At 46.7% G+C, this 21,625-nt stretch overlaps 3 protein-coding genes across 5 annotated transcripts; 2 read left to right on the plus strand and 1 right to left on the minus strand.

Moving 5' to 3' along the window:
- The first annotated feature begins 11,242 nt into the window (after window positions 1-11,242).
- LOC4352744 (uncharacterized) lies at window positions 11,243-17,435 on the plus strand. Of its 3 annotated transcripts, none has more exons than XM_015762729.3 (18): window positions 11,243-11,367; window positions 11,531-11,619; window positions 11,753-11,913; window positions 12,041-12,301; window positions 12,389-12,483; window positions 12,813-12,975; window positions 13,073-13,183; window positions 13,779-14,909; window positions 14,981-15,133; window positions 15,228-15,327; window positions 15,501-15,595; window positions 15,676-15,849; window positions 15,919-15,975; window positions 16,055-16,126; window positions 16,319-16,417; window positions 16,488-16,619; window positions 16,717-16,890; window positions 16,998-17,435. In XM_015762729.3, the coding sequence occupies exons 3-18, from the start codon at window positions 11,773-11,775 to the stop codon at window positions 17,127-17,129; spliced, it is 3,090 nt and encodes a 1,029-aa protein (XP_015618215.1). In that variant the 5' UTR covers window positions 11,243-11,367; window positions 11,531-11,619; window positions 11,753-11,772; the 3' UTR covers window positions 17,130-17,435. The 3 variants fall into 3 exon arrangements, with proteins under 3 accessions (XP_015618215.1, XP_066162585.1, XP_066162584.1); XM_066306488.1 differs by having other exon boundaries at window positions 11,534-11,619; XM_066306487.1 differs by lacking the exon at window positions 11,531-11,619.
- A 660-nt stretch (window positions 17,436-18,095) lies between these two features.
- LOC107276867 (putative F-box/LRR-repeat protein At3g58880) lies at window positions 18,096-20,082 on the minus strand. The gene is made up of 2 exons (XM_015763833.2): window positions 18,823-20,082; window positions 18,096-18,605 (listed from the first exon to the last, which is right to left on the minus strand). The coding sequence occupies exons 1-2, from the start codon at window positions 20,080-20,082 to the stop codon at window positions 18,243-18,245; spliced, it is 1,623 nt and encodes a 540-aa protein (XP_015619319.1). The 3' UTR covers window positions 18,096-18,242.
- Window positions 20,083-20,363: 281 nt separating this feature from the next.
- On the plus strand, window positions 20,364-20,888 carry LOC107275539 (uncharacterized). The gene has a single exon (XM_015763834.1). It carries the CDS (start codon window positions 20,364-20,366, stop codon window positions 20,886-20,888), a length of 525 nt encoding a protein of 174 aa, XP_015619320.1.
- Window positions 20,889-21,625: the final 737 nt, after the last annotated feature.

Here is a 21,625-nt window from a genome sequence, read left to right on the forward strand (position 1 = left end):
CCGATCTACAATCCGATTACACCATTGTGTTCGTTACAATTAAATCTTCATAACAAGATCTTACATGATTATATTATGATGAAAAAATATTTATATTTATATTTATAAATAACTTTAACTGGGATGTGCTTCTGTGCTTCTCAAGAGAAAACTGCACGGCTTTTAAGGAAAAACGAGAGGCTCTGATTAGAAGGTAGTTAACAGCCTAAATTTCCTTTAGAAAGGGCAATTTCGTCCTTGAGGGTGCTAATCGTATCTCTGATCGCCATTGCAGTGCACCAAGGGATCGAGCAAGCAAGCATCGATGAATTCATTCGCTTTTCATTTTAATTTTCGTTTTCTGTCCTATCCATCTAAATCTGCTATCCAGATTACATAGCGATGTTGCCCAGAATCGATAAAAAAGAGAGAGAGAAAGCATTAAAAAACCAATTTGTAACCGAGTTACTCTACTGCGGTTCTATTAACGCAAACAAATCAAGGAATTCTAAAGCAAATTAGATTGGAAAGAAGGAAGGAAAAGTACAAGGGATTTGGGGGCAATGGAGCAATTGGGCATGAACTCCCGCTCCAAATCAATCTGGTACTAGCCAAAGGATATATCTATTGGGACTGTCATGGGATCCTGCTACAGTTCTGACAGTGACGACGAGATCCGGGCGTTGGAGACGGAGAAGAGAGAAGAAAGGAACGGGGCAGCGAGAATCCAGAATCAGGGATCGAAGAGAATTACAGCCTAACTTTTCCCAAGGACAAAACTACCCTTGATAAATGATGCTTAGGCTTCTAATCTGAGCCTCTCGTTTTTCTTTAATAGCCGTGCAGTTTTCTCTTGAGGAGCATAGAAGCACATCCCTAACTTTTATTATATATATAAGTTACTTTTATCATATATATATATAAGTTACTTTCAGATTTAACTAAATTACTTCTTAGACATACTACCTCCGTTTTTTAATAGATGACGTCGTTGACTTTTTCTCACATGTTTGACCATTCGTCTTATTCAAAAAATTTACGTAATTATAATTTATTTTGTTATGAGTTGTTTTATCACTAATAGTACTTTAAGTCTTATTCAAAAATTTTATGCAAATGTATAAGATATAAATCACACTTAAAGTACTATTAGTGATAAAACAACTCATAACAAAATAAATTATAATTACGTAAATTTTTTGAATAAGACGAATGGTCAAACATGTGAGAAAAAGTCAACGACGTCATCTATTAAAAAACAGAGGGAGTATAAAAGTAAATTCAATAAAGTCTATAAGTAATGTACATATATTATAAAGGAAAAAGTACGAATTACCCCCCTCCGAACTATCGCGGTCGGCCGAATTACCCCCCTGAACCACAAAACCAGACATTCTTCACCCTCAACTATGCAAACCGGACGAATTACCCCCCTCGACCTAATCCGCGGTGGTTTTGGTCTACGGGGCGTACACGTGGCAGTCCGGTCAGCATTTTATTTTTTTAAATGGTGGGACCCACAAGTCATACCACTCTTTCTCTCTTCCTCCATCTCTCTTTCTCTCTCTTCTTCGGCCAGCAGCGGGCAGCGCCGCGCACGCCGGCACGCCATGGCGGAGAGGCGAGCGCCGGTGGCGCCGGCCGGCAGCATCTTGAGGACGGCAGCGTGAGGCCGCGGCGGCGGTGGTCTAGGCGGAGCACGAGCGCAAGGAGGCGGAGCTTGCCCGGGCGCCGGTCGGCTGAGGCAGAGCTCGCGGTGGCTGAGGCGGAGACGGACGAGCGGGCGGCGACGGAGGCGGAGGCCGTCGCGCGATTGCCTCCTCGCTGACCTCGCCAGCGGCGGCGGCCGGCGCCACGACGGCCCACCTCTCCGCCATGGCCGCCTTTCCCCCATCCCCTCCACCTCCCCGCGCGCCGCCATGCACGCCGACCGCCGGCCCGCCGTCGCCACCATCCGAAGCTTCCTCTCCGCTTCGCCCCCTCCGCGCCGCTCCCGCCGCCGCCTGGAGCGCCGTCCCATTCGCGCTTGCCGCTGCTCGCCGCAGACCTGTTCCCCTCCCTGACTCGCCCGCCGCCGGCCGGAGCCACGCACGCTGCCGCTCGCCCAGCCGCTCCCGTCAACGCTAACAGCACACACATAGAGGATGGGAGGGCGCCTTCCGCCTCCCATCTTGAGGATGGCAACTCGATCAATCGATCCGTGTGTACGCGACGCGATGCTTTCAAAGCAGTTGTAATCAACGTATGTCGTCATGCGCCCGCCGCGACGGGGAAGCCGATGCCGCGGCACGTCGACGGGAACATGGCGAAGAGGAAGCTCCCCGCCGCGCCGGCCGCCATGGGCACCGCCGCGAGCAGCTGCCTCGTCGCCGGCGCCCGGCGACTCCACCGGGTAGAAGCACGCCACCGCGTTGCAGTCCACCATGGCCACGCCCAGGAACACCGCGAACGACAGCGCGCCGAGCCTGTACCTGTTGTCCCTCGGCGGCGGCGAGCCGGAGCCGTCGATGAGGCGGAGGCGGCTGCTGGGCGTGACGAAGTCGTAGCGCACGGCGCCCGTGCCGTCGCGGTAGCTGTCGGTGAAGGAGAGCAGGAAGCAGCAGAGTGCATAGGCGCCGACGAGGCAGGCGATGAGCGCACGGTTGGTGGCCGTGTAGCTGTCGTCCGCGGTGGAGGACGGCGAGAGCACCTCGAAGGCGAGCACGGCGCCGGTCGGGAGGTGCTTTGCGAGGTCGGCCGTGCTGTTCAGCGTCCTTGCAGACGAGGCTCGGCGTCGCCTGTGCCGGCGGTTGCGTCGTCTAGCCGTCGTCCGATGACGCGAGCAGCGGCGCCTTCGCCTCCGGGAACTCCTCGTCGCCGCCGCTTGGCCGCGACGCCATCACGAACAAGAACAATGACTAGCTTTGCTGACTGTACACCTTTGTGACACGCTGTACTGCCACATGGACATGGACTGGTCAAAACCGCGCCCTAACTCTGCTTAAGGGGGTTAACTCTCCGGTTTTAATAGTTGAAGGTGCATAATGTCCGGTTTTTTTTACTTTAGGGGGTTATTCGGACGACCACCATAGTTCAGGGGGGTAATCCGTAGTTTTTCCTATTATAAAAGTAGCTTAAAACAAAATGGAACTAACTTTGTCACGACATTAGAAGTAAATTCGTTGTAGGGATAAAAATATGACTTCACGTCCAATGAAAAAAGGCATTCATTAAAGTTACTTTCTTTTTATAAGTTACTTCTATAATATATGTAAATTACTTTTAGACTTTATTGAATTTACTTTTATATGTCTAAGAAGTAATTTAGGGAAATCTAAAAGTAATTTAGATATATGATAAAAGTAATTTATATTTTTTCATCAAAATATAATCATGTAAGATCTTGTTATAAAGATTTAATTGTTACGAACACAACGATACAATCGGATCGTAGATCGGATGAGTAGTTTAAGAGAAAATTACATTTAAAGTATAAGTGGATAGTATCTCTCTTAGATGGAGTGGAGCTACCACTAGCTGTATAGTCACGTCCAAAACCATTCCTTTTTCACCATGTCATCTGTCTCCTGACAGTTGGGAAGCAGAAATGTTATTTTTAACAAAAAAAAAATTGCACGCTAGGCACTTGGGTATAAGCCCAATCTCGTCCATCCTCCTCGGCTCGCTAACCTCAGCAATGGCGGCGCGCTGGTGATGCAGACCGGCGCCAGCGGGAGGTACAGCCTGTTGAGATTATAGACATATAATGATTTAATCTATTCCATAAATAAATCATGACATTACAGATGAAAACTAGCATGAACGCATCATTAGATCTATACATGTAAACTAAGCAGTAAAACACGAACAGATCAAATATGCGCAACATATTGAACACATACCGAGGTGACGGAAAGACCGGTTGCTTGGTCGAAACTTTTCGCAGGTGTCTACGAAGACACGAAACACGCGAGCGAAGAGGAAGGCGAGCCGTCGCGAACAAAACAGGGAGCAGTCGCGCGAAGCGCTTCCCAAAAACCTTATTGCCGCCTTCTCCCGGTGCAGGACGTCGAAGGCAGAGGTTCCGGAGACCTGCTCTCCCGATCGCCGGTGCACGCCGGCGAACGGGATGGAGTAGTCTACGAGCGACGGCGCAGTACAGAGTAGGAGGCAAACCCTAGATTGATTTCACACTTGTTGCGTGAAGACGGCAGGTCGGTTTATATAGAGAAGGGTCGCTTGATCAGGGCGCCCGCACGATCTCTACTGCGCGTAACCGAACCGGATAAGTCGCGCGTAACTTATCCGGACTCCACGCCGTTTGCACGCACCGGATTTTTCGGAACGTTTCCAAAACAAAAACGAATCCGAATTTGCAGCAAAACAAAACTGCAAAAGGAGGCTGCATCTGCGCAAGGGTAAGGAGCCAATTTTTCGGACCATTCGACGCGTACGTCTTGCACGCGCGCCGCCGGCCCGGCGAGGCGAGGCGAGGCGAGCGAGCGCGCGCGTGTGTTTCCCCTCTTCTCTCCACCACACATGCTTCAAGTGGCTAGGAGGACATCCTCCCTTTTAAGGAGGTCCTCCTCTCCTAGAATAAGCAAGGTGGTACTAAACTCCACAAGCATGCCATCCCATGAGGTGGGCTTTTGTGATTTTCCAAAGAATTAATCTTCGAGTGGGCTAAGGCCCATTCATTAATTCCAACAATCCCCCACCAAATCTCAAAATCCCACTGAGATTTGCCTTTTCCAATATACTGTTTATATACCAGCGGTTCGATGGAGACCAATTAAGGTTGAACATCCACCTAGAACTCCAAGCTACACTTACTCACAACTTGAACAATGGACTACGCCTTGAATTGCAAGTCTTGTGCAAGCAAGTTTCACTCAAAGTCTTATCTGGTACTAGACCGTCTGTAGACTACCCCTCGGGTGGAGCGTATAAGTCATACTCCTAGGTCTTTAATAAGCTTCCTAGAAGATTCACCCAAAATCTTCATAGACTGCGACCAACAGTCAAGCTCACAAAGGTGAGTTCTTTCAAGAATGCTCTGCAGGACAACATCTTCGCTAATTAAAGCCAACAGAACTCATTAAGGCATAGCCAACCTGCCTTGCAGCTCACGAGAGTATATGCATCTTCACTTGGAGAGGGTATATATATGGTACTCTCCTCTAGTTTATTAATGATTTGTTCTTCCCAGGATCTAATTCACGGGATCTCCGATCACATAGACTGGGTTACCACCATAGTATAACTCACATGGGTCTCAAACCCATCTCCTTCGATGCATTGTCTATCACATTTCGTGATAGTCCCTTCGTGAAAGGATCTGCCAGGTTTCTCGCTGTTTGGATGTAATCCAACGTTATAACTCCGGAGTTTCTTAATTTCCTGACAGACTTCAATCGTCTTTTCACATGTCTAGACGATTTCATATTATCCTTAGAACTATTCACTTTGACAATTACCGTTTGATTGTCACAGTTCATAAGGATAGCCGACACCGGTTTTTCAACAACAGGCAGATCCATTAATAGATCACGCAGCCATTCTGCCTCAACAGTAGCAGTATCCAGTGCCGTTAGCTCTGCTTCCATGGTTGACCTCGTCAAAATGGTCTGTTTGCAAGACCTCCATGAAACAGCACCACCACCCAGTGTGAAAACATATCCACTAGTGGCTTTGATCTCATCCACATCAGAGATCCAGTTAGAATCACTATAACCCTCCAGTACCGCAGGATACCCAGTATAGTGAAGCCCCAATTCCACAGTACCTTTCAGATAGCGCATTACTCGCTCAAGCGCACGCCAGTGATCATCTCCCGGATTAGAGGTAAATCGGCTCAACTTGCTCACAGCAAAGGAGATATCAGGCCTAGTTGCACTAGCCAGGTACATCAACGAGCCAATGATTTGGGAGTATTCCAGTTGATTCCTAGCAATTCTCTTGTTCTTGCGAAGCAACAAGCTAGGATCATAAGGTGTTGGAGAAGGCTTACTATCAATATAGCCAAAACGATTCAAGATCTTCTCCACATAATGGGACTGCAAGAGTGTAATCCCATTCTCACCTCTAATTAGCTTAATGTTTAAGATAACATCAGCTACTCCCAAATCCTTCATATCAAAATTTTGAGACAAGAATGATTTAACCTCATTTATCACCTCAAGATTTGTCTTAAATATCAGTATGTCGTCAACATACAAGCACAAAATAACTCCCTCACCCCTACCATGGCGATAGTACACACATTTATCTGCCTCATTGACTGCAAAGCCTGCAGATGTCAATGTTTTGTCAAATTTCTCATGCCATTGCTTAGGAGCTTGTTTCAGACCATACAAAGACTTCAACAATTTGCACACTTTGCCTTCTTGACCTTCAACTACAAAACCATCAGGTTGATACATATAGATCTCCTCATCCAGCTCTCCATTAAGAAAAGTTGTCTTAACGTCCATTTGATGAACGAGAAGACCATGTGAGGCTGCTAGGGAAAGTAGCACACGAATTGTGGTCAATCTAGCAACATGTGAGTAAGTGTCAAAGAAATCTTCGCCTTCTTTCTGAGTATAGCCCTTAGCAACAAGCCGAGCCTTGTACTTTTCAATAGTACCGTCAGGCCTAAGCTTCTTCTTGAACACCCACTTGCACCCCACAGGTTTACACCCATAGGGTCGCTCTGTCACCTCCCAAGTCCCGTTAGCGATAATGGAATCCATTTCACTACGGACAGCCTCCTTCCAGTAGTCTGCATCAGGAGATGCATATGCTTCTGAAATTGACTTAGGAGTGTCATCCACGAGGTACACAGTGAAATCATCACCAAAAGACTTAGCCGTCCTTTGTCTCTTACTCCTTCGAGGAGCTTCACTGACATCCTCCTCAGAGACAAGTTCATGTGTATGTTCAGTTTGTTCTGGTGGTGTGATTGAACTGGGAATTATTTCAGAGGGTTGGTTCGAACCACTATGTGTATCCTTCATTGGGAAAAAGCTCTCAAAGAAGGTAGCATCACGAGACTCCATAATTGTACCAACATGCATGTCCGGTACCTCAGATTTAACTATTGAAAATCTATAGGCAATGCTATGATGAGCATATCCCAGAAAAACACAGTCCACAGTCTTAGGTCCAAGTTTTCGCTTCTTCGTTATTGGTACATTGACTTTCGCCAAGCACCCCCATGTGCGCAAATAAGAAAGTGTTGGTTTTCTACCAATCCATATCTCATATGGTGTTTTGTCCTTATTTCTGTTAGGAACTCTGTTTAACACATGATTTGAGGTCAACAATGCCTCCCCCCACCATGCCTTAGGCAGTCCCGCGGTGTCCAACATGGCATTCACCAAGTCAGTCAGTGTGCGGTTCTTCCTTTCAGCAATCCCATTAGACTCGGGAGAATAGGGAGGCGTCCTCTCATGTATGATGCCATGTTCCTCACAGAATAAGTCAAACTCGTTCGAGAAAAACTCTCCACCACGATCAGACCTAAGCCTTTTTATCTTTCTGTCAAGTTGATTTTCAACTTCTGCCTTATAAATTTTAAAATAGTCTAGAGCCTCGTCTTTCGTTTTCAACAAGTACACATAGCAAAATCTAGTAGCATCATCAATCAATGTCATGAAATATCGTTTTCCACCCTTCGTCAACACCCCATTCATTTCACAAAGATCTGAATGTAAGAGTTCTAGTGGTGCCAAATTTCTCTCCTCGGCAGCCTTGTGAGGCTTGCGAGGTTGCTTCGATTGCACACAACTATGGCACTTAGAACCTTTGACAATAGAAAACTTAGGAATTAAACACATGCTGGAAAGCCGAGACATCAAGACAAAATTAATATGACATAAACGTGAATGCCAAACATTAGCCTCATCATCCACACTGCCACAAATATGGTTCACAGACTTATTGCAGAAATCAGAAAGGGAAAAGCGGAACAGGCCTCCGCACTCATAACCTTTACCAATAAAATATCCATGTTTAGACACGACTACTTTATTAGACTCAAAAACCAACTTAAATCCGTCTCTAGTCAGACGGGAGCCACTAACAAGATTCCTGTCGATAGAAGGGACATGCTGCACGTTCTTCAGCTGCACGATCTTTCCCGAAGTAAACTTCAGATCTACCGTGCCAACACCATGAACAGAAGCATGTGACCCATTCCCCATTAGGACGGTGGAACCCCGTGCGACCTGATAAGAAGAAAACAATGAGATGTCAGCACAAACATGTACATTGGCCCCAGTATCAACCCACCAATTAGTAGATTGATTAACTGAAAAAACAGTAGGTAAATTACCATACCCGCTTCCATCTCCAGTGTTGCCAATGGTCACATTAGCAGACTTAGAAGTCTGCCCTGCAGGTGCCTTCATCCCCTTGCGCTGTGGACACTTTCTAGCCAGATGACCAACTTGGCCACACACAAAGCAAGTCCTCTCATCCTGATTAGGATTGTTGTTGTTCTTCTTCTGCTTCTTGAAGTTGGTGGTCTGCTGAGCTTTGTATTTCCCCTTGCTCTTGTTCTGGGCCTTGTGCACAACATTGGCACTGGACTGCCCACCATCGCCCTTAGACGCGGCATCTTTTTCCCGAGCTTTCTCCTCAACATCAAGAGACGCAATCAACCCCTCAACGGAGTATTCCTGTCTCTTGTGTTTGAGTGCAGCACCGAAACTTCTCCAAGATGGAGGTAGTTTTGCAATAATGCACCCGGCCACAAATTTGTCGGGTAAGACACACTTAAGGAGTTCGAGTTCCTTAGCCATGGTTTTTATCTCATGAGCCTGTTCGACTACAGAACGGTTGTCAGCCATCTTGTAGTCATGAAACTGCTCCATGATATACAAATCATTGCTAGCATCAGTAGCACCGAATTTAGTATTCAGTGCATCCCACAACTCCTTAGCGTCGGTCATATGCATATACACCTCGACCAGACGATCGCCAAGAACGCTAAGAATGCATCCCACAAAGAGAGTAGTGGCTTCCTCGAATTGCTTCTGCTGTTCAGCAGTAAGAACTCCTTCAGGTTTGCCAGTACTCACCCAGAAGCATTTCATAGCTGTCAGCCACAGAGTGACCCTGATCTGCCATCTCTTAAAATGCACACCGGTGAATTTATCCGGCCTCAGTGCATCGGCAAAACCAGCCATAGTAAAATCACAGTGCCTATAATAAGGTTTTTGGATTGTTGAGATTATAGACATATAATGATTTAATCTATTCTATAAATAAATCATGACATTACAGATGAAAACTAGCATGAACGTGTCATTAGATCTATACATGTAAACTAAGCAGTAAAACACGAACAGATCAAATATGCGCAACATATTGAATACGTACCGAGGTGACGGAAAGACCGGTTGCTTGGTCGAAACTTTTCGCAGGTGTCTACGAAGACACGAAACACGCGAGCGAAGAGGAAGGCGAGCCGTCGCGAACAAAACAGGGAGCAGTCGCGCGAAGCGCTTCCCAAAAACCTTATTGCCGCCTTCTCCCGGTGCAGGACGTCGAAGGCAGAGGTTCCGGAGACCTGCTCTCCCGATCGCCGGTGCACGCCGGCGAACGGGATGGAGTAGTCTACGAGCGACGGCGCAGTACAGAGTTGGAGGCAAACCCTAGATTGATTTCACTCTTGTTGCGTGAAGACGGCAGGTCGGTTTATATAGAGAAGGGTCGCTTGATCAGGGCGCCCGCACGATCTCTACTGCGCGTAACCGAACCGGATAAGTCGCGCGTAACTTATCCGGACTCCACGCCGTTTGCACGCACCGGATTTTTCGGAACGTTTCCAAAACAAAAACGAATCCGAATTTGCAGCAAAACAAAACTGCAAAAGGAGGCTGCATCTGCGCAAGGGTAAGGAGCCAATTTTTCGGACCATTCGACGCGTACGTCTTGCACGCGCGCCGCCGGCCCGGCGAGGCGAGGCGAGGCGAGCGAGCGCGCGCGTGTTTCCCCTCTTCTCTCCACCACACATGCTTCAAGTGGCTAGGAGGACATCCTCCCTTTTAAGGAGGTCCTCCTCTCCTAGAATAAGCAAGGTGGTACTAAACTCCACAAGCATGCCATCCCATGAGGTGGGCTTTTGTGATTTTCCAAAGAATTAATCTTCGAGTGGGCTAAGGCCCATTCATTAATTCCAACACAGCCCTGCTGGTGCACCACTCGGTGGAGGAGCTGAGGGAGTTCGGCCTCACCGACGACATGATCGATCGAGGACCAGAAGTTCGCCCGGCTCAATCGCCGGAGATGAGGAAAGAGGGAGGGGATGTGGATGGAAACGGAAAAGACGTGAGAGAGGAGACGGAAGAAGGGACGGGAGTGGCGTGGTTTCAATTTTAAAAATTTTCAGTGAATCGAGACTTGCATATGTTCAGATTTGTTATACTAGAATGTGTCACGCCAGTTTTACATTCGTTTTTTTACAAAGGGAGTAAATTACAATCCATACTATACTATGTATTCTTAGAAATTCTTAAAAGTTTTCATATAATGTTATCCTTTAACCATTTTCATTTACATAATAGCTAACTTTACATTTTAATTTGGACCACCATATTCTATCCATCTCCAAGTCCGGTGACTCAGTAATCACTTCGCACATTAACTCTCTCTCTCTCTCCATTTTCTTTTTCCATCCGACAGTTGGATAACCGATAGATCTAGCAAGAAAGAGCCCGGATATAGCGCTCTTCGTCAGGTCAGCTCCTGCTTTCCAAAGTTCCTGCAAACCCGACATCTCCGACCATTGAGACATCTCCGACCTCAATGGCAACCATAACAATAGTGCGCATCACGATAGGGGAGGAGAAAAAGATATGTCGGTTCCTAAAGGTTAAGGCCGCGCATGTAAAGGCAAAGGGGAGAAACGATTGTGGCTCATGGAGAAAGAGCGGTGCGTAGAGTGGCAGTTAATTAGCGGTTGCTGGTGGTATGAGGAATTTGTTCTTGACACAATCGTTTAATTTTTTCCTAAGTATTGATGATACGTTGGTCACCAGTTATATAAAGAAATAGCACTAGCTAGTTTTAAAATACCGTGTTGTCCCAAAATAAGTGCAACCATGACAATCCGTGTCGAACTTTTGATCGTCCGTCTTTGAAAAGTTTATGAAAAAATTAAAATAAATTAGTCACATGTAAAATATTATTCATGTTTTATCATCTAATAATAAAAAAAATTTAAATAAGACAAAAGTTAAACATTGGACGGAGGGAGTGGTAAATAAAAATATTGAGTCGAGTATCGCGTAAAAGAGAAAGAAATCTCTGGTTGTCTCCTCCGCTCCTTGCGCCGCCGCCAAGACGAGTCGCGGCTGAACAGGGGAGGGGAGGGCTGGGCGGCGATCTCTATCGCAGCGGAGGGGAGGGGAGGGGATCCTGGTGCGTCCTCTTTCTGATTCATCTCTCTCTCTCTCTCCCTCCCACCCCACCGGGACTGGAATCTGCTTGCGCTTCTCTTCTAGATCTTCTCCTCCTCCTTGATTTGATAGCCTTAAACCTCTCTTAAATAATTCAAGTAATAACAGTTTGTTTGTTCACCCAGAAGTCCCAAGTTGGATCCGCCCCTGTTTATTTTGTGATTTTGGGTGGCCATTTTGGGGACTTGGGTGCAATGTTTCTCTGCCCACCCTGGTACAATCTGCATTTAATTTTTTTTTATTCAACCTGCAAAGTTATGCAAATTTATGGCGTCAATTGAAATGGATGGCCAATGTACCTAGCTCAATGTGCAATTAACTCTTTTTCATTCACGCAAATGTCGCAGGGTCTCGAGTGGATCCACCCATGGTTCTTCCCCAGCAAAACGCGGGATTGATGGAGGCCGATGGCTCTGCGAGCTTTATACGCAAGCTGCAGCTCAGCGTTTCTGATGGCCTTCCTCATGCGGCGCCTGTTCCAGAACTGAGTACGCAAGAGCATGAATTGGTGGGTAATTCATTCTGACTGCCTTCACGTCTGTTCCTTTCATTCTCAGTGGGAATTGGTGCTATGCTTCTTTTATGTGTATGATATCATGTAGATATGCACTATATTGGTGTTGCACATGTTACAGGTTAAAAGTGTTTTCCAAGTGCTCCAAGGCTTTGACACGGTCTTGCTCTACTGGGATAAGACTGCACCTGGATACTGTGAGAAAGCAGGGGTCTATGTTTCGCACCTGTCGCAGACGAGCCTCAGAGCTGTGCTCAAGCCTTTTCTGTTTGCTGCGACATGGTTGAAGCAGGTGGAGCTCTTTGTTGGGAGGGTAAGATCGTGCGGTCATGGAACTCCGACGCTGAGTGCATTTGCTAGTTCGGTCGATTCTTGGCTAATGGTGAGGTTGCAATTCAGACTGTGCATAGATTTTTCGGGGATGATGTTTGTTTTGTCCGAAATTACATTGTTGTCATGTTAATATCAGAGGCTCCGCAAAGCAGCTCTGAAGGAGGAAGAGCAGTTGTTTCTTTCAGTTGACAGGACTATAACTCTGCTGGGATTGACTGATTCTATGTCAAGGTCATGGTCTATTCTACTATAACATTACTGTTGTACGAAATGGATAACTAGGTTAGTTTTTAGTAGTGATGTTGTATGCTACTATAGGTGATTCTAGAGACATCAGCAACTCTATGTAATGTGTGATGGCAAAAAAAGTTGCATAGAGATATGAGATTATAGAGACATGATAGTATAGTCCTTTTTTTTTTCCTTTTTACCTTTTTAGGTAATTTTCTAAAAGCCGGAGAGGACTGTACAACTGACAACTTGTGTTTTCAGTTTCATGCTTCTTTATCACTTGACAGATTGTTGCTTTCACTCACCCCATAATATAAAATCTTATGCAGTTTATGTTCTGGAGCAGAACATTTGTATCAAGTTGTGCAAGGAGCTGTGCCTGATGCCTTTTGGAATTCTGGCGCACAGATAGCATCTAGTGAAGTGGCGGTTCATGCTGTAAACCATCTTTTTAAGAAGTTAAATGAAGTCTGTCTTGTGGAAGATGGCGAGGTTGCCACAAAAAAGCCAGTTGTCCAAATACTTGGTCTTATTTGTTTATTAACAGAATGTTCAACTCTCTTACATTTGAAATCTTTATAAATTCCAGGGTGAACCTTATCATATGCTGCTTGTGATATTCGCTGAAACCTTGTTACCATATCTCCAGTGTCTTGATTCCTGGCTCTATGATGGTATTCTTGATGACCCTTATGAAGAGGTATTGAAGGAAGACATTTTTTGAACTACATTTTGAAATTATTAACTGGTATTCTTAAATTTAAAGTTTTCTCTACACGTTAGCTGTGAAATACTGTAAGGATGGCCATCCTTTGCTTGACCTGAGCTACCTTGGTTCAAACATAAATCATGATAATATCATTATGTTATAAACGCAAATGTTTTTTTTTGTTGGATTGGCGCTTGGCAGAGATCTTAATCCTATTCGATTTGTCTCCTGAAAGTCACATATAAGTATATGCAATTATGATCCTGACCTGTATATCTTCTACTCCGTATGAGCATACTATAATCCTTTCTAGTATAAGGTTATTACTCTTGTGTCTGAAATGTTTCTTTGTGTTGGGCTCATTTTTTAAGTTTGGTGAGTCTTATAAACCCTTCCGTTTTATTAATGCCTGCTGAGGAGTTGCGTGTGATCATGTAGTTAAACATTACCTCGATGCCTAATGTAATCCTGTTAGGGATGTAAGTCCTTTAATTTTAATTTTATTGAGCAACTGTCATGAAATGTGTTACTTAAATTTGCATTTTTAAAACTTCCCTGTTGTGGTTTGGGAACCTGTTTTCTGCAGATGTTCTTTTACGCGAACAAAGCAGTTACAATAGATCAACCAGCATTCTGGGAAATGAGTTATATGCTCAGAGTACGAGGACCACGAACTGATAGCTCATCAACATTAGCTGACAATGAATCTATCAGGAAAAAGGAATTAATCAACCAGGAAGCAACTGCTGCAGCAGCTCTCTTGAAATCTAGCAATCAAGGTTGCGCGGACATATTATGCCCAGTGTTCTTGAAAGATATTGCAAGAGCCATTTTATCTGCTGGGAAATCATTTCAGCTTGTTCAGCATGTTCAAGAGACACATCGGATTCAAACTCGTGAAGTCGTACATGAGTTTAATGTTGATCAGCATGGCAATTACATTAGTCAACAGAAGTTTCGGCCTGATACCTCAAGTATAAGAATTCAAGATAAGCGTGAAGATATTATTGAAGAATCTGCAGGCCAGTTTGGAAATAATGCTTGCAAAATGGGTTTCTTAACCTTGTCTGAGAGTTTCTTGATATGCCTATCTGGTCTGTTGGAAAATGGTGACCATGTTGATGATTACTTAAGAAAGTTGTGTGCTGATCATGCTCCAGTTAACAAATCAATTGTGCACAGTAAGAGTAATGTACAAGAAACAGAAGAGGTATGTGGAGAAAACAGCTCTGAGAAGACTTGGTTAAAGCTCCTAAGAGATGCTACATCAGGTAGGGACTATGACGGCATGGAGAAAACTTTAGCAAAAAATGCTGTTATGAGGGATCCAACATTTGTCCCTGGAGATCATCAAGATGTATCTTCCACTGCAGTAGAAAGCCATTTCAACCTATCTTGCTATGAAAACCCTGGCATCACTGCTTGTCAAGAAATACTAGAGAGGAACAAAAACTCCTGGAGCGACTTAAATATCTCTAAAAGTTTCCATCTTCCTCCACTGAATGATGAGAACATACGGAAGTCTATATTTGGTGATAGAGACTCTTCAGGGACTAGCCCTGGTGATACCCTATCTACAACATATTTCCCCAGACTAGACGGAACTGATTACAAGTTTGGTTTTCAGTTTGATGATTCAGAATATATCCGCCAAGAGGATGACAGGAGAACCTTGGAGTCTCTCTATACATTCCCGACTCTTCTGCCATGTGTAAATGTGAGACTGATTCTGAAGTATAGTGTCTTGTTCATGTTTTCTTATTAGTTGTTAACCTTTTCACCCTTCAGGAAAATGTCCCGCTGTCAGAGATCTTACCTTTGCAGAAAGATAGCACACTTGCCTCAAGAGCTTTGAAGTTTATTCAGAGCATGAGTTTGAGAGATCCTCTTCAACCAGTTGGTATCATCCAAGAATGCCTTTCTAAATGTATAAAGAGACAGGTCTGCTCAAACATTATACTAGCATTTAGTTATTTACGTTATATATCTTGTTAGTCGTCCGTATAACAGGTTTTTGCATTTTCCCCCTCAACAGGTTGATCACATTGGCAAGCAAATCTTGTCAAAGCTAATGGGTGACTGGAGATTAATGGACGAACTCTTTGTTTTACGTGCTATTTATTTGCTAGGGTCAGGTATTATGCTATCAACCTATCATTGAGTTGTTCTTAACCTCTCGTAATATTTTCCCTGAAAAAATCTTTTTACTATGTCTAGGTTAAATACATGTTTCATCAAAGAAACAAACATTATTTTCAAACCAAATGTAGAAATAAATACAATTCTATTGACCAACTTGAGCCTTCAGGTGACATGCTGCAGCAGTTTCTGGTAACAATTTTTGACAAGCTCGATAAAGGAAATCCCTGGGATGATGATTTTGAGTTGAATACTTTGCTACAGGTGATTCACTATGCTAATCTAGTGCGACAAAATTGATGCCACATAAGGATCTTAATAGCTTTATCAATTTTTGTCTGCAGGAATCCATAAGAAACTCAGCTGACAAAATGCTCCTGACTGCGCCAGATTCTTTGGTTGTCTCGTTAGCAAAGCATGATACGCGCAACGATGAAGAAACTACATCAATTTCTAGGAAAGGTCGTGCACAAGGTTTTGGCATTGAGGCACTTGATGTGCTTAATTTTACATATAAGGTATGCACAAAACAGCACCAATATTCTGCGTTCTTTACCATGTGTTCATGTTATGCTGTTGGGTGGCAGGTGTCTTGGCCTCTTGATCTGATTGTCAATACGGAGGCACTGAAGAAGTATAACCAGGTACTTACTTTCTAGACTAATTATTTAACAGTGCCATGTATTTGATGGCTTTTGACCTTTTGCTGTTTTGCTCGATCAGGTCATGGCATTCTTACTAAAGGTCAAGCGTGCAAAGTTTATTTTGGACAAAACTCGAAAGTGGATGTGGAAGGTACTTATCCATCCTATAACCCTGTCACCATCTTATGGAATCTATTTATTTATTTATTTTTCATGTTGTCGTCTGATAAATCTGGAAACAGTATAAACTCATATAGTGTTTGATAGTTGGGTACTTGAACCTGCTCTAACTTCTCAATATGATAGATTCATTCTGATGTATCAAACCTTTCCCCACTGGCAGGGCGGAGGTAGCACTACGCATAATTTTAAGCAACATTTAATAGTTGAGCAGAAGCTCCTTCATTTTGTTGATGCATTTCATCAATATGTCATGGATCGGGTGAGTTGGGTATTTTTGATCCATTCCTTTCTACATCTCTCTACTGTACTCATGACACAGTTTTGAGTAGGTATACCATAGTGCGTGGACTGAGCTTTGTGATGGCATGGCATCCGCCACTACACTGGATGAAGTCATGGAAGTTCATGAAGCATACCTCTCTTCTATTCAGCGACAATGCTTTGTGGCCTCTGATAAGTTGGTGAGTAACTTGTCGTTCTTATTACAATCATCAAAGCTTAATTCCAAAAACTTTATTCTAGCTAAGATTGTTCATTGCGGCAATTGCCTGTGTGCAGTGGGCCCTCATAGCCAGTCGAGTTAAGACCATTCTTGGATTGGCACTTGACTTCCACAACATAGAACAGACTCTTGGTACTGGTGGAACTGCTCCAGCCGTCAAGGCAAGATGTGAGATGGAAGTGGATCGCATCGAGAAGCAATTTGACGAGTGCGTTGTATTTCTCCTGCGGGTATGTTTCCTGTTTCCATCTACTACCAGCAAAACTCGATGATCTCCTATGTTGTCTGAACTTGGTATTTTCAGTAGATTCATGACAATCTCAATATCCTTTTTCAGATCCTATCTTTCAAGCTCAATGTTGGTCACTTCCCCCATCTGGCGGATCTCGTTACGAGAATCAATTACAACCACTATTACATGTCTGACAGCGGAAGCTTCTCTGCCATCCCTGGATCTCGGCCACGGTAGCAGTCTTGCAGTGCTCATAGGAATATAGGATCTTAGGTGTTGCTCTCCATTTTGTGGGGAATGTATATACTGGATTTGTAAAGTGTGGTCAATGCTGATGCAGCCAGGAAGGCATCACCATATCCCAGGATGCAAATGCATTCTTACAGAATGTTTAGGGATTTGTAGGTTGTAAGTTTTGTGCCAGTATGGTTTTCTGTAAGCTGTAAATTTTTGCGCCAGTCTGTTGTTGTTGTTTTTTCAATACTTATCCCACGTTCACCTTCAATGATGGCTTAAATACAAGTCGTTTGCCATCGCGTTCAATTGAGGCTTTGTTGAAAGAGATTTACTCCGGTACAACATAAAGTATCTCGAAGTACCAAATCGTTTCTGATCGTTGGATCTATCTAGGTAGGATGGACATTGTTAAATCCAATGATCGAAAATGATTTGATACTGTGAGGTACCGGTAGCTCGAGGTACTTTTTGATGGAGCGGAGCAAATCTTCCTTTTTCCTTTTTGTTGGACCGGTAGCTCGAGGTCACCCGGAGTGCATGGTGACTGGCAGGGCCAGCGTGGAGTCAGACGTGTACAGCTTCGGCGTCGCGCTCCTCGAGCTCGCCTGCGGCAGGTGCCTGGTGATGACGCGGCCGGACGGGAGCGCCGTGCACCTGGCGCAGCGGGTGCGGGAGCTGCACAACACATTGAGTTTCATTCGCGTCCTTTAACCACACAAAATCAGGTATGTAACACCTCCACAACTTCTTAACTAGAGCAAATCGAGTCCCTCTATAGTATTGAGAATAGTTTTAGCCGACGTGACGCCTTTCAGTTGGAGGAAGATTGGATTTTAAGTGTTTTTTTTTTGAACGACTCACACCAGACAATGCGAAGTTCATATTGTCAATATAGAAGGAAAAAAGTTACAAATTTTGAAAGAAAATAGGAAGTACACACATTTCTCAGTCAAAATATAGGGCTATAACAAACATAAATGCGCCATATATTTCAAAAATATAGGAAATACACAAATTTTGAAAGAAAAATTTAACTAAATTGTGATAAACGGGAAGGAAAAAAACCGCTTGCCCGTCCCAGTTGCATCCCCGTGGGAGCTGACGAGCTGTCATCTAGCTTGATTTCCATGTGACCGCGCTCGGCGGGGAGCGTTCCCAGCGGCCGGTCGCCATGATAGGGAAGTGCAGCGGGATCTCCCTAGCGATGTCATCAATGATGGCTGGCGCGGCATGGCCATGGAACGCAAGAGACATCCTCTCTAGCGACGGTGGCACGATGGTCGCAAGCAAGAGCTCGACGACGACGCTGTACTCTTCACGGTCGCCGCCGGTGAGCCCGTCCACGCTCACCTCTCGAAGGGAGTCGAGACGACGACCAAGCCTCGGCTTCCGGCTATCGTCCTCACCATCTGTCATCCACATGTGCCAGCTTCCTCGTGCCGCCACCGCCACCGCCTCAACCTCCTCTTGGCCCTCCTAAGATTAAAAAAAAAACACATTTAGAGTGCGTATGATTAATTAAGTATTACATTTCTAAAACTAGGAAATGGATTAATACAACTTTTTAAAACAATTTTTCTATAATTTTTTTTGAAAAAAGTTATATACTATAACGTTTAGCTGTTCGGGGAGTGTGAGCGTGGAAAATGAGGGCACACGTTTCAGGTCTGCAAGAAACAATGAGGGAGCATACAAAGACTGAGAAGCAGTAGGGGCTTGTTCGAATGTGAAGCCTTGTTAAGCTTGGTGTTTTGGAGAGTAGTGACGCCAAGCTCGCCGCAATGCCGCCGCCGCCGCCGCTGGCGAAGCTCCACCTGATGTTGAGCGAGAGTACAGTGACACGCGGCAGCTCCGGCAGATGGCGGATCAAGTCCTCGCACGCGCCGCCGCCGCCGCCTAGCCAGTTGGCGAGAGCCATGTCTTCCGGCATCACGAGCTCCATGTCGAGATGGCCGACGGCGAGGGAGCACGACCGCAGGAGCTGCGTGGTGTAAGGGGCGTCGAACAGGTCGCGCCGCCCGACCGCCGCGAGCTTGAGTGGCCCGGCGAGCCGGCGAACGCGCGCCAGGCCGGAGCGGAAGGCGAGATGCTCCGGGTAGCTCCGGTGCCAGACGACGGCCTCGATCCCCGGCGCCGTGACGGCGACGTCGCCGCCGCCGCCGCGGAAGCAGGAGCGCACGTTCAGGCACCGGAGGTTGGGCGCCGACACGTCGAGGGCTTCCAGGTCGTCGACGCCGTCGATGTCGAGGACCTCGAGATGGTCCAGCGTGTGGAGCGCCAGCCGGCGCACGGCGTGGCGCCCCCTCACGCCGCGCAGCCGCAGCCGCCTCAGCCGCGGGCAGCACGACGACAGGAACTCGTCCAGCGGCCGCTCGCCGCCGCCGCCGAGCCGCACCAGCGACAGGCTCAGCTCGGACAATCTGCCGAACACCTGCCGGTCGTCGACGCCGGGGAGTGTCAGCACGGTGCGCGGCGCGGCGACGGCCATGGCCGCCGCGCGGGCGCAGGGCGGGAGCGGCAGCCAGCCGACGAGCCCGCGCAGCGAAGTGACGCGCACGGAGCCGACGGCGCGCTCCATCGCCTGGCCGAACCATCCGTCGGCGGCGACGTTGATGTAGTGGTCGACCTCGACGGAGATGGAGGGGATGCCGGTGGTCGGGAACCGGAGGAGGGCCTCCCCGGCGAGAGCGGCGAACTCTCTCTGGATCATCCCCGGGCACCGGCGGCGCCGCCGCGGCAAGTCCAGGACGGACAGGTTGAGCGCGGCGACGTGCGCGGGCCACACTCGCCGCCACCGCCGCGACAGCTGCGTCGTGCGCGCGGCTTGCCGGGCGGGCAGGAAAGAGAGGATGCGGCCGATCACGTCGTCGGGGAGGCTGCTCAGACGATCATCGTCATCATCTCCGGCGACGGCGACCTCTAACTCCGATGATCTCTCCTTGCGTTTCATCATGCCTGATTGGATGAGTTGGAATATTGGAGATGATACTAAAAAAACCTTAATAATTTAACTTGGAAATTCACAACCGTATCCGTATACAACTACAATTGGCTTAAACTTTATTATAGATAAATATAATTAATTAGACGCGAATATTAGGAAATAAGCTAATATCAAATAATTAGAAAAGGTAAGGTTTCGAATCTAGATTGTCTAGCCTAACGCCTTATGAAGCTAGCCGGAAGACCAATAAAATTAGGTATTCGATCGCAACAATAATTAAGAAGAAGAAGATGACGACGACGGTGACGAGCAACAAAGAGATGGTGGTGGCGGCGGCGGCGAGCGGCGGCGGGAGGAGATGTGTGGAGGACGACGCGTGCAGGATCTGCGGATGGCGATCACACAACGAGAGCTTCTGCGTCTTCAACTACATGGACGGCTATTTCTCATCTCGTAGCTGCAGGGAGCAGTGCAAGCCGGGGTGGCACCGGCACGCCGCCGCCGCCGCCGACGACTTCGACGCCGACGAGTGGCGGCGTTGCTTCGTCCGCGTCACCAACGTGGCGGCGGGCGTCGAGGGGCATAGCCTCCGGTGGCTCTTCCAGCGGTTCGGGCCCGTACGCGCGTGCTCCCTGTCCAGGGAAGGCCAGCCCGCCGGCGACGGCGACGGCGGCGGGCTGGCGTTTGTGACGTTCTACAGCGGCGGCGACGCGGAGGCGGCGGTGGAAGGGCTGAATGGCCATCTCGCCGGCGACCGTAGGCTGCGAGTCGACTTGGCGTACCCTCGCGTCGTGGTGCTCAGTCATCATGCATGAAGTTCTTTTTTTTTTTTTGAAGCCATTTGGCTAGACTTTATTGATCTGAAAACATAGTTACATCTTTAACCAATTTGTTCGTAATAAAAGCGAGGAAGTTTATCGACCCAGATACATGAATTTTTAATAAAGCTATATTGGCCAATTCATAAGCTAGTACTTGGTTTTCTTCCCTATTACAATACTTTATAGAAATCTTATCAAGGGATATCCTCTTGAGGGATGATTTCACTTTCCCCATTATCAGAACAATTCAAAATTAATTGGCATTCTTGATATATTGGAGCTGACGCCCGTCGCCCAAAAACATCCATCCATCATGCATGAAGTTATCAGAACTTGTTCCATCTTCTTGCAACCATAATTATCTATAAAGCTAGCTATGATGTTCAAATAGAACAAGGCCCCTTTCTAGGAATTGATATATATCTATTGAGCGGGTGCGTGGCACTTGGCAGCGTGGGCGACGAACTGACGAAGTCGATGGCCTCGAGTGCCTGGTCAGGGCGGCCGCCGCTCCGCCCGACCCGCTTCGTTTGCTGCCCTCTCTCCGCGCCGCCGTTCCGCCCCGCTCGTCACCTCCTCAGCCTCGGAGCCCACGACGTGGTGCCACCGTATGTGGACGCCGAGTCAAACTCCACGCCGCACTCCGTGCACCCGTGCGCACGGGAGGCCTTCACGGGAGGCATCACCTCCGCGACCGAAAGCGAGACACCCCCTCCCCCGGCCGCCGCCCC

This window comes from Oryza sativa, chromosome 12 (assembly GCF_034140825.1).
Source record: "Oryza sativa Japonica Group chromosome 12, ASM3414082v1".
Lineage (NCBI taxonomy): Eukaryota > Viridiplantae > Streptophyta > Magnoliopsida > Poales > Poaceae > Oryza > Oryza sativa.

What these genes read in the sequence shown, in the direction of transcription:
- LOC107276867 (XM_015763833.2), bottom strand. Translation starts at nt 20,082, where the DNA reads ATGATGAAACGCAAGGAGAGATCATCGGAGTTAGAGGTCGCCGTCGCC. An exon ending in CCTACTGCTTCTCAGTCTTT is followed by an intron (nt 18,606 to 18,822) that starts GTATGCTCCCTC and finishes TTTTAATCTTAG; the next exon opens with GAGGGCCAAGAGGAGGTTGA.
- LOC107275539 (XM_015763834.1), top strand. Translation starts at nt 20,364, where the DNA reads ATGACGACGACGGTGACGAGCAACAAAGAGATGGTGGTGGCGGCGGCG.
- LOC4352744 (XM_015762729.3), top strand. Translation starts at nt 11,773, where the DNA reads ATGGTTCTTCCCCAGCAAAACGCGGGATTGATGGAGGCCGATGGCTCT. An exon ending in TATTTATTTGCTAGGGTCAG is followed by an intron (nt 15,328 to 15,500) that starts GTATTATGCTAT and finishes TTGAGCCTTCAG; the next exon opens with GTGACATGCTGCAGCAGTTT. An exon ending in AGTTGAATACTTTGCTACAG is followed by an intron (nt 15,596 to 15,675) that starts GTGATTCACTAT and finishes TTTTGTCTGCAG; the next exon opens with GAATCCATAAGAAACTCAGC.